The 13,621-nt window shown below is 41.9% G+C and overlaps 1 protein-coding gene across 1 annotated transcript in view; it reads left to right on the top strand.

The window, feature by feature from the left end:
* The window catches only part of prkg2l (protein kinase cGMP-dependent 2, like), a gene marked incomplete at both ends in the record, with an annotated part of 34,801 nt that extends 28,902 nt beyond the window's left edge, over positions 1-5,899 (top strand). The window contains 2 exons of the mRNA XM_079168538.1: positions 4,644-4,710; positions 5,804-5,899. Coding sequence (XP_079024664.1) covers positions 4,644-4,710; positions 5,804-5,899 — 163 coding nt within the window. The remainder of the gene's footprint in view (positions 1-4,643; positions 4,711-5,803) is intronic.
* Positions 5,900-13,621: the final 7,722 nt, after the last annotated feature.

The raw sequence follows: 13,621 nt of genomic DNA, 5'->3' as shown, positions 1-13,621 counted from the left end.
ATGTGGATGCTCGTAAACGTATAGAAACGATGATGCCCACACCCACGTTCACTACTTGATTGGTTCTTAGCAGTCACGACGTGTCCTTCCCTGATTCGGAGCTGGGGGGAATGGCAGGACTGGGGCTCAGGAAAACAGGACTGGCAAGATTGAGGCTCAGGGAAACAGGACTGGGGATCCTGATTCTCTGATAAACAGGACTGGGGATCCGGCGGGGAACAGGGCTTTAGAGGCTGGGGACCGGACGAGGAACAGGGCTCTAGAGGCTGGGGATCAGATGGGGAACAGGGCTCTAGGCCCGGGATCTCGGGTGGGCGGCCGGACTGCCGGAGTCGCTCCGGAGCCGGGATCTCGGGTGGGCGGCCAAACTGCCAGAGTCGCTCCGGAGCCTGCTGCTGCCGCCGCCTCCGAGGAGCAGCGACCTCCAGTTCCGGCCGCCGCCATCGATCCCGAGCCGGGATCTCGGGCGGGCGGCCAATCTGCCGGACATGCTTCCGACAAGGGGGCTCAGGCGGATGGCCGATCTGCCGGACTTGCTTCCGACACGGGAGCTCCGGGGAACAGGATGCTGACCCAGGCTGGAGACCAAGGGGACTGCACTCTAGAGGCTGGAGACCAAGGGGACTGCACTCTAGAGGCTGGGGACCAGACGGGGAACAGGGCTCTAGAGGCTGGAAATCAGACGGGGAACAGGTCTCTGGACCTCGGGTGAGCGGCCGGACTGCCGGAGTCGCTCTGGACCCGGGTGCTCCGGCGGACAGCCGGACTGCCGGAGTCGCTCTGGACACGGGTGCTCCGGCGGACGGCCGGACTGCCGGAGTTCTTTCCGACAGGGGCTCAGACGAACAGGGCTGGGGCTCCGACTGGAGTTTTGGGGAGCCGGACTGGGATCACTGGCGTTCGGCAGCGGGCTCCGGAACTGGAGGTCGCTGCTCCTCGGAGGCGGCGGCGGCAGGATCGCTACGGCCCAGTGGGAACAGGGGTCTGACCCTTCCTCTGCCTCTGCCTCTGCCTCCTACGAGGGTTGACAGGGCAGTCCATCAGGTCACGGTTTGCCTTCTGGACACTCCGAGGCCCTCCAAAGGCCTGGCAGGTTCCATAATAAAAGTTATTGAGGGAAAATATCAGATCATGAAAAGACAAATCTTTCTAATAAATGTAGAAAGTTGTTTGTGGTCCTTTTGTTGTTCAGTCTGCAATGAACATATATTTAAACCAGACAGTGAATCAGAAAACTAATCAAATATAAACTAGAGTTTATTCTGTGATCTGCAAGAAGATTCCTCTGAAGGAAAAGACACAAGTGAGGGAAACGGGGATGCAATTAAGAGACTTAGGATGTACCCACGGTTAGCGGCTTTGAGCAACTAATCTACTTCCTGTTTGAATTGGCACCCACCCACATGCCCAGTGTACGTGAATAGTCACGTGATATTCGATTTTAGGCGTTTTAGTCTGGACGGAGATCATCTCGAAAACGATGCTGAAACGCCATGTGGACGGAGATCATATAGTGTGGATGTAGACTCAGGGAGCCGCAACAGAGGGGCTGAAGAGCCGCATGCGGCTCCAGAGCCGCAGGTTGCCGACCCCTGATCAAGGAGAACGGGAACATGTAGGTCAGGTGTCACTAACAGGCAGAGTCTGAGTCCGGACCTATAACCGATAGATATATTTTCACGATGTGCTTCTATTTTAACCAAAGCAGCCTTTCTAGCCTTTACAGCACTCGTTCAGCGGTTCAGGAAGCACACCAACCAATTATATACATTGTAAATCATCTCACATGATGCTACTCGGGCAATCAGATAGGTGTATTCCGATTAGAATCGCCCTCGACTGGAGTGCAATATTCACACACTTTGGAGAGACGGGGAGAGAGACCCAACAGTCAGAAAAGGACGTGAGTCAGAAGTTATTTTGGCGTTCCCCAGAAAGAGAAGAGTGGACAGTTTAACCAGAGCCTTTAACCAAGAATTCCCATGGACACTACAAATGTTCAGAGGCCGTGGAAATTATTAAAAGCGGCAATATGAAGCGCCACTACGAGACAAAGCACAGATCTTTCACATCTAAAATGAAGTCACAGATAATAAACCTAAGAGTCCAATATCATCAGAATCCTAACATGAATTCACTGTTCAACAATGATGTTAACAGAGAGAATGGAGCTGAAACAAGTGGTTTCAATAACCACAGATAAAGTCCCTGCACACAAATTTCTCTTTTTAGAAGATGAGAAGAATATGAATGTTATGTTTTTTTGATTGACATCACTTCACACCTGAATTAACTGAATTTAAAGCTGCAGGACATTTCAGTTCAATTCATTTTTCTAAAATTAAGTACTTTATTTTAAGAGTCACATTTTTCAAAAGCTTTCGGTTATGTATTTTCTTTATAAATGCAGCCCTTATTTTACTTGAAACGAAAGAACATTTATTTATTATTAGAGAATGTATTATTTATAATTAATCCAGTTCAATTTGAAATCTGACAATAAATATTGTTTAGATATTGTTAGTTGTTAATACAACTGTTGGCTACGTCAATATATATGGGATTAAATAACAGCACAGTTTACACATTATTATGATGTTCCGGACCTTTGCATGAGGAAATTCTCTCTAACTGGACCTCACTGAATTGTAATTGAATACCTCTGATGTAGGTGTAAATGCCAAAGGGGGGAAGGAGAAGACCAGGCCGCCACCGTTCATATGTCCTCAACACTCATCCACCTGTCTGATCATAAACAGCTGTTGTCTGATGGGGGTCGTGCATTCAACATAACATGCCAACACACAAACTTTGCCTCTTTGACCTTCACATGGGGGGGAAGACAAAAGCATCCCACTGTAAAACCCTCAACCTGAAAGAACTTCTTAAGTTTTTGGGAACAAAGGAGAGATTTGGGCTGAGGGTAACCCCGCTACGGTCACCATGGAGCAGCAAGCAACTGGGGTGCACCAACAAGGCGGGTAGTTAACACACTCTCTTAGCTGAGATCAATGCAAATAGCAGAGCTGTCTTGAATGACAACGCCTTCAGAAAGGAGTGCTCCAGAGGCTCAAAGGGACTCTTGACCAAGACCTTGAGTACCAATCTCATCACCAGGCATTGCCACAACTTTGCCTTGACCACTTGACCATTTGACCACTTTGCCTTGTAAGAGGCAACGGTGGATTCCACTCTTGCCGCCTGGATGATCTACACAATCTGTACAGACAAACCAGCCCTTCTCAGCCTGTCCCTCTCAGTAGCCATGCCTGGTTAGGATGGCCCAGAGTGGGCAGCGCACCTATCGCACCTGCCTCCTGAGACAGAACCCCCAGGGTTGGGCTGCCATCATCTGAGTCATTCCTGCATACCAAGTGGCAACCTGGAGCTATCAGAATGATTGCTCCTGTCTCACTCTCTACAGCAGAGGTCTTCAACAGGGGGTCCGCGAAATCTTTGGTTGATTAGACACATTTTTTCCAAACATGAATCTGTCCATTATTTTATTAGTTCAGTATTGTATGAAAGATAACAGGTATGTGTATGCATGACAGTGGCACTAATAGGCCATCACTCATTTTCGTTTCCACATTTATGTTTAAAATGAAAACATCAATTTGAGTAGCTTGTATGCATGATTATCATGCAATTGACAGACAATGTTGATGTTGGCATTGGTATCAGTTGACAAGGTATGTTTCTAAATGGCAGTGGCGCGGCCCCCCTACTCACTGTACCTTCACATGTTTAAAATAACATGAATATATGAACCTGTGTATTATTTGAATAGTTTAGTATTGAATGCACAATAACAAGGTATGTTTATACATGGCACTAAGCCCAGTTTAAAATAAAACACAATTTATACAATATATATAGTCGGGGGTCCCTGCTCCATCTCTCTATCAGTTTGGGGGTCCTTGGCCTGAAAAATGTTGAAGACCCCTGCTCTACAGTATGAGATGGACGAGGCAAATTGTTGAAAGGCGTAAAGCAGCTTTCTTGGGCACATAGGCACGTCCTCACAGGTTGTCCTGCTTTGCCAGGGAGAACCATTGTGAGCAGAATGTGTTGCGTCTGTTGACAAACAGGTGGTCTGAGGCACACAACTACAGGCTCTCTGCCATACTCAACAGACAGTGGACTGAACTTCACTGCCTGTTGATATAGGCCACCATTGTTTGATTGTAGGTCCTCACCATCACATGCTTCCCATGTATCAGGGTTTTGAAGTCCTGGAGGACAAAGAGCACTGACTGTAGTTGGAGGAAGTTAATGTGTCAAGTCCCTCCCCAACCTGTCAATTTTGAATCTGTGAACGTACAAGGTCACTCGTCCCAGCAACGTTCCCTTCAATTGGTGTTGTTCTCTACAAAAGGTAACCAAGCGCTGTTTGTGCTTCTTGGCAACCAAGCTGAGGCTGGCAAACCATATCTGCAGGCGCCACATGTGCAGCAACCCCGGAGGCACCATTGAATGGTCAGCCACCATGAATGCCAACGCTTGCATGATGGTCAACACGGTCACTGTCGCCGCAGTTTGCCAATTGCCTACATAAGGGCTGTGCACACAGGGCAAAATGGGAGTTGTAATTTCAAATAAAGTTCAACTTTGTGGTTTTCTTTGTTTCGTTTGTTTTATAGGTGGTTCCAGGGCTTCAACTGGGAAGGTTTGAGGCGTCACAAGCTGCTATCTCCATTGAGGAGAGAGGTGAAACTAGGACCTTGCACATGTGTTCGCAACAAATCTGTAGAATCAACATTTCAGTTCAATAGACTTCAATAGAAAAATGTGCTCACCTTTAATATTATCTCTGTTATGGAGAATACGGGCATGCTGATTATGACACTGTTTGTGACAAAATGTAATAGAAAACTTGAGAGGGATGGATGAATGTGATGATTCTAAATAGACAAACCTGTTCAAACCTCTGTGTATATGTGAGGTGAAGGGTGTGAATATCCCCTCATTCAGGTCAGCCAGGTCTTTGCATCAGCTGGGGGGTGGTCTAGCTGTTGATTTATCAGATCAGAGATTCTATCTTTTAAGCATTGGTAGAAGTATTCAGGTCCTTTACTGCAGTAAAAATACTTTGAAAGTAATGCATTCAAAACTTTACTTAAGTTAAAGTATGTAATCAGCGAGATGTAGTTAATGTAAAAGTATTGATTTTGCAGTAAAATGTACACTGTCAGTGTTTTACACTGGACCACTCAACTCTCCTCCGAATGAGTCGGAGATCGCTTCGGTGCTAACCACAAAAGAAATACCAGGCTTGTGTCTCAACAAACTGGGACGGATTCAGAGGGAAGTGGAAGCTCCCAAGAAACCTGAAGGAGTTCCTCACCAACACACCATGTCAGAAATTCCCAAATAGTTGAATGGAAATGTAATTATATAGGGGAACAGATCATTAAAAAAAAGTCAAAGTAAATGAAAGTTTGTTAGGAATATTTTGTTGTTCATGCAATTGACACAGATTTTCAACATAAGGGACAAATCAGAAATAGATAAACGTGTGGTAGATATACACTGGAGTTTAATCCGTCTTTAGTATAGAAAACAGATATTTATTTCCATACACTCTTTCTATTTTAACATCATTTATCATCATTTTTAATTGGTTACTTATTTGCCAAATTCTAAATATTATGAACTTTGGTTTAAATTGAGGTTGCCACATTAACATGATGTGCACTCACTGACAGAGGAAACTCAGCTCTGACTGCCAGTAAAAAAGTTGTGCATGATCCCATGCTGAAAAAATGTGATGATTTCATGATGATTTGCCTTGTTTCTGCAGCTGAAGGGGCCAATGGATCACAGTCACTTTGATATGTTTCCTCCGGACACAGAGGAGCCTCCTGATGAGCTGTCTGGCTGGGATAAAGACTTCTGAAGACTCAGATTCTATAGAATCGAAGCACTAGCAGTGGACCTGGCTCATGAGGCTACAGTGGGTTAGCAAGTACAATGTTTTCCAATGAAGCCCATTCCCTCACCTCAGCCCTGAGCTACATGAAAAGACTTTGTGACAGATAAAACCTGTAGTTTAGCAGGAACTTAACAGGCTTCTCATCTCCTGAATGAGGAAGTACTTCCTCCAGTTTTCACAGTATTTTACAGACGAATGCATTTAAGATTTATGCCATGAAAAAGCTATGGTGGCACCAAATATGTCACTTCTTTTTGGTCGGCAGTTAGTGGCCCAAAACAAGTCAAGCACATTGAACCCAATAATATTTTTCCGTTTTGCTCTGCTGTGCATATCTTGATCCCTTATTTTTGTAATATTGTTTCATATTTCTAATGTATTCCTGCACTGTTTGGCTGTGAGTTGTATCACTGAGAAATCTTCTGGTCTACCTTTTGGTTACCAACCTCTAACTCCAGCTCCCTCTCAATGACCCTTTTTCTTCCCCAAATACTAATAATGGGCCATGCTGGTTTGTTCATCATGCTTTCACTTTCAGTATTGGTTGTCCTATATTGGTTAAGAATAGTCCTAAATGTGACCACACAATACTGTATCACTGTAAGGTGAAGGGAAAATGTATTAGTCATATCATAGATCAAGCTACAAACATTGAAAGTATAAATAGATATAAATTACATCAAGCTGGGACTCTTCCGCTTGCCACCCATAGGGCATTCTTACTGGCTTAAATAAATGAGGATTGGATGACAGGAAAGCCAATAAATCACTGATCAAATTCCTCTGAAATATTTGGATTGTAGAATGTGGCGCCCCAGAGAGATGACATATCACAATTAAAATGATCTTCCTGCTTGAATTAACTTAAGTAACACTTTGTGTATTTACTGTGTAATTTCATTGACGGATTTAAGTGCCAATTAAATAAAGAATTCCAGATTAACTTGGGGTGTGATGGGACTTCAGATCACTGCAGCATAATATGACTGGTAAAGTCATTTCAATCAGGAGAGACTTGTTTTATAGTTTAACAATGATTTATTACACATGCAAATATGAAAAGTGCAAAGTCTTTGGCGATTGGACTCCATCATGAAGTACTATCACCGAGGGTAGGGATACTGCGGTCCAATAGGCCTAATCCCCCCTGGAGTCCAGACACTGGTGGTGGTGGTGAAGGGAGTTGCTCCAATCTGATGATGAATCAGGAGCATGAATGTGATGCTAACTGGAGGTGACTGGGGTGGAGGAGGGTCACGTCTGCTTAGCTGAAATGACAACTGACAGCAGCAGAGAGGACACTTTTAAAGTTGACCGCACAGATATGATTGGCTTAAGGAAACTGTGCCGCATCTGGTTGGATAGTTAAAAGTGCACGCCCCCAATCACCTGATAGAGTAATTACAAGGAGAGGAGAGACAGAGATTACCCGTTAGTGTCTTCCTGACTGAACTTGGCTTGAGCTCCATATTATATGAAAAGTAAAAAAGAAAAGGATGTCGTATGAGTACACAAATATAGCACTGGTAACTGGTAGAACACATTTACAGTAAAATTCCATTGTGTGATCAAGTACAAACAAAGTATTTACCAGTTCTTACTTGTACTTAAATGAATGTATAGTGGAAGAAAGCGATACTATGTGGAGTAACAACAGGGTATTTTGCAGTGGCGGGCTGTGCATTTTATACCTGGGCCTTCACTGCTGTCCTGCAGCTGAAACACCACCTAATAACCTCATGATGGCACCACAGCTACGGTTATTATTCGTTTCTAGGGCTGTAACAATATACGTATTTGTATTAAACCTTTTGGTACGAGGCTTACAAACCGAACAATACATTTGAATAATACTAGTGCATTTGGAAAATGCAAAAGCTTAAATTGTGGGAAATATAATGTTTTCTGCACTCACGTAGGAGACAACGGTCTGTGTGACCTCTGAACCGGAACAAAAGAAACCACAACAAAAAACTGGACCCCTTCTCCCAATTACCAAACAGATCAGCTTTCCTCGAAAGATGTTCCTTTGAAATCTGTGTGCAACAAACTGTCCCCTCGTTTTATTGGGCCTTACGAGATTCTGAGCATCATCAACACATCTATTGTCAAATGGAAGTTACCCGACGCCATGAAGATCCACCCCACCTTACATGTGTCCCAGATAAAGCACTTTTCTGTTAGCTCTCTGTGCACTCCAGCCGATCCCCCCCTCCCGCCCGGATCATCGATGACCATCCAGCCTTTACGGTTCGGCGGTTGCCAGACATATGCTGCCGGGCCTGTGGGTTCCAATACCCGGTCAACTGGAAGGGATATGGCACAGTGGAGAGGAGTCTCTCATCCTGGATGATTCTCTCATCCGGGATTCCCTTCCCTTTAGCTTCGATCTCCACCATCCCCCACAACCATCCTCATTTCCTTCTCCTTCCCCTTTTTGCAGTAAATTCCCTTTCCCTTTCATTTTACTGAGTCTGCTTTTGGGGCCAACACACTGCTGAAATGTAACACAAAGTGGACCATGAATTTTGTCAAACTACTGTTACCAAGCTTAAGTACATACTTTCACGTTCAATATTAACTTGACGTACCACTGCTTAGCATGTCACAGCTAGTATGGTAAGCATGGTGACTGTTATAGCAAATCAAAGCTTGTAACACAATGCACTTTTTGCCTTTTTGCCTGTTCACCATGTTATGTGCTGTGGTGGGTGTAATAACCCAGTGGGTGAACACATTTGAATGCAACTCACTCACATTTGCTTTTCAATTTCTGTGGAGGTGGATTCTAGAAAACAATTAGCTCATTGTTTCAAAGGTTCAAGTGTTCAGCTTTATTGTCATTGTGCAATACAGGAGATAGCACAATGAGATGCAGTTGTAGCCCCCTCCATGCTGCACACACACAACACATGTATTAACACATATTCTAATATTATATATATAAACAAGAATAAAATCAAACAAAAAAGGGAATAATAAAGTAAGTTACAGTAGGACAGCACCAACCTCCAGCAGCAATTTCCTCAAGTAGATCAATGTCTGTCATCAGTGTTTTTTTGGTAGTGCTTACTCGCTGTGACCACTTGAGGCCAGTCAAGACTGATGATAGCTGAGTCATGAAAACGGACTTCTACTATTACTATTATGTATGAATTGTCAGAAAAAGCACAGGTGTAACCAATATTGGCTATGTTCCATTCAGGTGTGTCAGTGAATTATAAAGGTGTAGTAGGCACAACTGTGGGGCCCTGGAAGTGAAACCTTGACAAATATCAGGTTTCATTTTTGGTCACAGATTGTGACGGCCCTCTGGTTTTTGTTATAGTTTTATTCCTGTTTTAGTTTGAAAGTCCTCTCCTCTTGTGTCTTGTCTTGTACTACTTCCCACCTGTGTGATTGTCTGCCCCACAGTTTCACCTGTCCCTTGTTATCGCTCTCCTCTCCTTGTGTATTTTTTGTCATTTGTCTTTGTTGTCACATGGAGTTATGTTCACCTGTAACCTGCCTGCTGTTCCTGCCCACTTTTTAGACTCTGATGTTGTTAGGTTTTGCTTAGTTATAGTATTTTATTTCTATCTGCTTATCTGAGTCTGCATTTGTGTCCTCCCTGTCTCCAGAGATGGGCAAAAATACATCAAAATGTATTTTGATACAAAATACAAAATACCCCCAAATAAATGTATTACAACAAAATACAAAATACTGGTGCCAGAAAATGTAACAAAATACATGTATTTTGTATTTAAAATATAGGAAATACTTTTTTCTGGATTTTCTGTTTTCTCACAATTTGGTATAGCAGAGCATTCAGGTTTGGGCTATAATGTACACAAAGCTCTGATGAACCCCACAAAAAGGAAGACAGTCACAGAATGTCAGTGTAACTAAGCAAAACTATTACAAGACAACAACTTGATTGATTATGTATATATATATGTTTTTATTAATGGGACTTAACAGCCCATAAACTTTGGCTTTGTATCAACAAGAAAATATTCATCACATATGACATACAAGCTCCCAATCTCCCTCTTCCTACAGCTAGCTACTCGACTGATAACTTAACTTGCTAAACACTGGCTATGCACTAGCCTAGACAGCATGCTAGCGTCATTAGCAAATTAGCATCGATCGCTAGCATGTTAGCATCGATCGCTAGCTTGATATTATAAACATCACCATGTATATACAATAGGCTATGTAGCCAGACCCAGACATAAAGACCCAGACATAAAGACACAAATATCTGTCACACTCAGATACAATATTTAACTTGACAGATAATCCGTTGAACTTGAAGATCTGAAGACTGAACTCGTGAACTGTTTTTTGATTCGTGGAGAAAGTATTTTGAGTATTTTAAATACAAAATTACTCCACTCTAAAGTATTTTGTTACAAATTACGTTAGATTTTTAATCGGCCCTATCAAATACAAATTACAAAATACTCGAAAGTAATTGAAATACGTATTTCAAATACAAGTAATAGAAATACTGCCCATCTCTGCCTGTCTCTGCTGCTCCCTGCACTACATTTGATACACAGTATTGCCTGTGTAGCCCTGGTTAAAAACTAATTTAGACATCAGGATGTAAATAGTTTTCTAAAGCCAAGTTAAAAGTGTATAAGTATGGGTAAAAATAGATATGGGGGGATACAATTTATATCAATAAGAGACTCATAATCTTTACAGTTCAAAGGTTGCAGTTCATGCAAATGAGCATAGTTTGTTTGATTATGTACGTGATTTAGCACATGTGTTCTCCCTAACAGCCTAACTTGTATAGCAGTATTGTATGTCAATCTTTGTTTTGTCTTTGTTTAATTGGCTTGTCCTGAAACTAACAGCCAATCCAAGCCCATTCTCAGGTAGAGGGGTGGGGCTTAGTCGTATGCAGCCAGGTTTCCCGCGTGTGTGTGCTGCTGTTTCTTCTGCGCTCTGCCTGCCGTCCATTACCCAGGTTCCCCTCACCCTCCCCTCTGAATATTCCTTGGATTTGTGAGTACTGACAAATTGCACGTGCTTTTTGTTTATTGCTTGTGTGAACAAGTGAAGCGGTCATCACAGTTTTAGGCCTCTAAGCTCCCAAACCACGACTCAGGCCTGCAACGAGGGTTTTCTGTTTATTTTGAGACTGTGGGTGCACAGTATATTGATGTCCGCATATAATAAATGCCAAACTGTTTTTCTAATGCCTGTTGAAGTATATTTGGTGTGTCAAAAAAAATGTGTGTCAAAAATAATTATATTAATGTATAAAAACAGGTAATCGCGCCATTACGTTTAAAACTGTGCCCATAGTACTACTACACCTAGCAGATTCACATAATACTATATAGCTGCATGGGACGGGGGTTATACCTGTATGTCTAAAGACAATACCAGCCTCTTCATTCGATGAATACATCTCTGGCTGAATGGAAAGCTGAGGTTTGCCAGAGCTCCAGACTGTGTGGTTACTCTATGGTCAATTATCTGGAGAAGGAACAGTTACCTTATTGAACTCACTGCCTTCAATGTGTTTGTGACAGCATTATTGTATGGCCTATAGGACCTTGACCATTGACCCTTTATTTCGGTCGGCCTCTCTTTTCTTTGTATCTTTCCAGATGTTTCAATGCCATGCTAAACTTTTTTAACTTATCATATTATCGCTCCACATGCCTCATGAGTAAAATCAATTCTGTAAACAAAATCCTATCACACATGAGTAAATTCTTTTGATTTAATTTTAAATGAAAATACATTTAAATATGAATGCAATATGCATACTGCAACATACAATACATATACAGTTGTCTGATGTCATGCAGATAAACATCAGATATAATTTATAAAAAAACATGTCTTACAAAATTCAACTTGCATCCCCTTTTTTACTTAATACAGTTTACAGTAAATACACTATTTTTCCTTTTTAGAGTACAATGGCATGCACTAATAAAGGATCCCTCGTATCCAAACAATATTGCTGAAGCATTTCCACATATAGTGTTGGAATTGGAATGCTCTGCCGCGGTGTTTGAGTTTGAAGCTCTTTGTTCTAATCAACAAGCCAGCTGCTACTTATTTGTTACTTGACTAAGTTTGCCATCAAAAGATATGTTCTCTCTTTTTTTATTTTGTTCTCCATCCATTGTGCTAGGCAAGGATGAAGGTGTGATATAGTGATCTTGCAATCTTCCAAGAGTGTTTTTTTCACAGCAAAAATAGTGTCTTTTGCTCTCTGTTTACCAAAAATGTATGTATATATGTACTGTCTTCATCGCCAACTACATATACAAACTGGTTTGGTTTTAAAGGTGTTCAGACTGAATCTAAGGCACATTTTTGAGGTAGCTTGACTGCATATCAAGTCAATGCAAAAACACAAGTATATGCCAATGGTTACAAATTTCCTCGGCGCGGCAAGAATTGAGGCAAAGATTTGATTGCGTGAACTGAACGATCCTGACTTCAGTTATTGACCATTCAGACACAAAGGTAAAAGCAGTCAGTCAGAAGAAGAACAGCAGGAACAACCACAGTTCATGATAAGTTTTGAGAACAATCGATTTGTACATTGCTAGCTAGCAACAGCAAATGTACACTGGCAAAGAAACACGGAATGCTAAAACAGTCCAGTCTGAATGCACCTTAATAATACTACTGAAAGTCAAAATTACGACAGTTCAGGTCAGCTGCTGGTGTTTCACCGTTTTATATTTGTGACTTTCCAGTGAGTAAACACCATGTAGAGAAAATATGATTTAAAAGTTATTTCCTTGGTTAAAAAACCTTTTCTTCCAATCAGATATATTGAAGGGTTCAATTCTCCTAAGTGTATTTTAAAGCGTTCTCCATAGACATTATCTCTGCATGCACTCTGGTTATGCAACATCATACATAATCAGTCATTTGTCTATAACACATTTAAAACATCATATGACAGTTATGAAATGTTTCACATTAGTTGGATTGCTACAGATTTTGTAGCATCCTAAAGTAAACCTATAGAAGTGTAAGGAATATTACCAGAGCATGAATAATGCACTCAATCATTCAATTATGTCACAGTGTAGATTATTTTACACATATAGTAGACCATGGTCTTATTCATGATAACATCACCTATACCTTTCATGTACACTGCAATATACAGTTAATGAGTTTCACATAAACACTCATTATGCCGAGGAAGATAACTCTGGAACTTTTAGAACGTGAACATTTAAATGAGGGCTTTTTTAGTGTTTGTACTGGGATGTTGACTTACCAGAAGACATTATCCTGTGATTTACAGATTCAACAACAACAGAGACTCATTGGGTCTTCAGTCCAGAATGGCAGCAGTGCTCCAGCAGCGCCATGTAGTTGTGGTTTACAAAAAAGCACCAGAGTTTCGTCTCTTAGCTTCTATAGTCTTTGTTTCACCTGGACCATATCCTCCTATATTTTCCCAGTTAAACAGCTTTTGAAGAAATAGAAACAAATTACTTGAGCATTCGTTGATTATGCATGCTGGTTATTCGCAGTCTGCACTTCGTGAATGTTTATTGTAGCCAAGGGAAGTCCAGTTTGCTCTGGTGGCCCAAGGCTATCATGGAGTTCCTGTTTCTGCAATCAGGTTCTGCTGGTTCCAGATCAGGCCTGTAAAGAAGAGGAGACAGTTATTATCGTGAGCTACTGTTTTTTTACAGT

The sequence above is a fragment of the Pholis gunnellus genome (assembly GCF_910591455.1).
Source record: "Pholis gunnellus genome assembly, chromosome: 11".
In the NCBI taxonomy this organism is placed as follows: Eukaryota; Metazoa; Chordata; class Actinopteri; order Perciformes; family Pholidae; genus Pholis; species Pholis gunnellus.
Note: the sequence above shows the minus strand (reverse complement) of the source record. Positions and strands in the feature narration are given on the sequence as shown.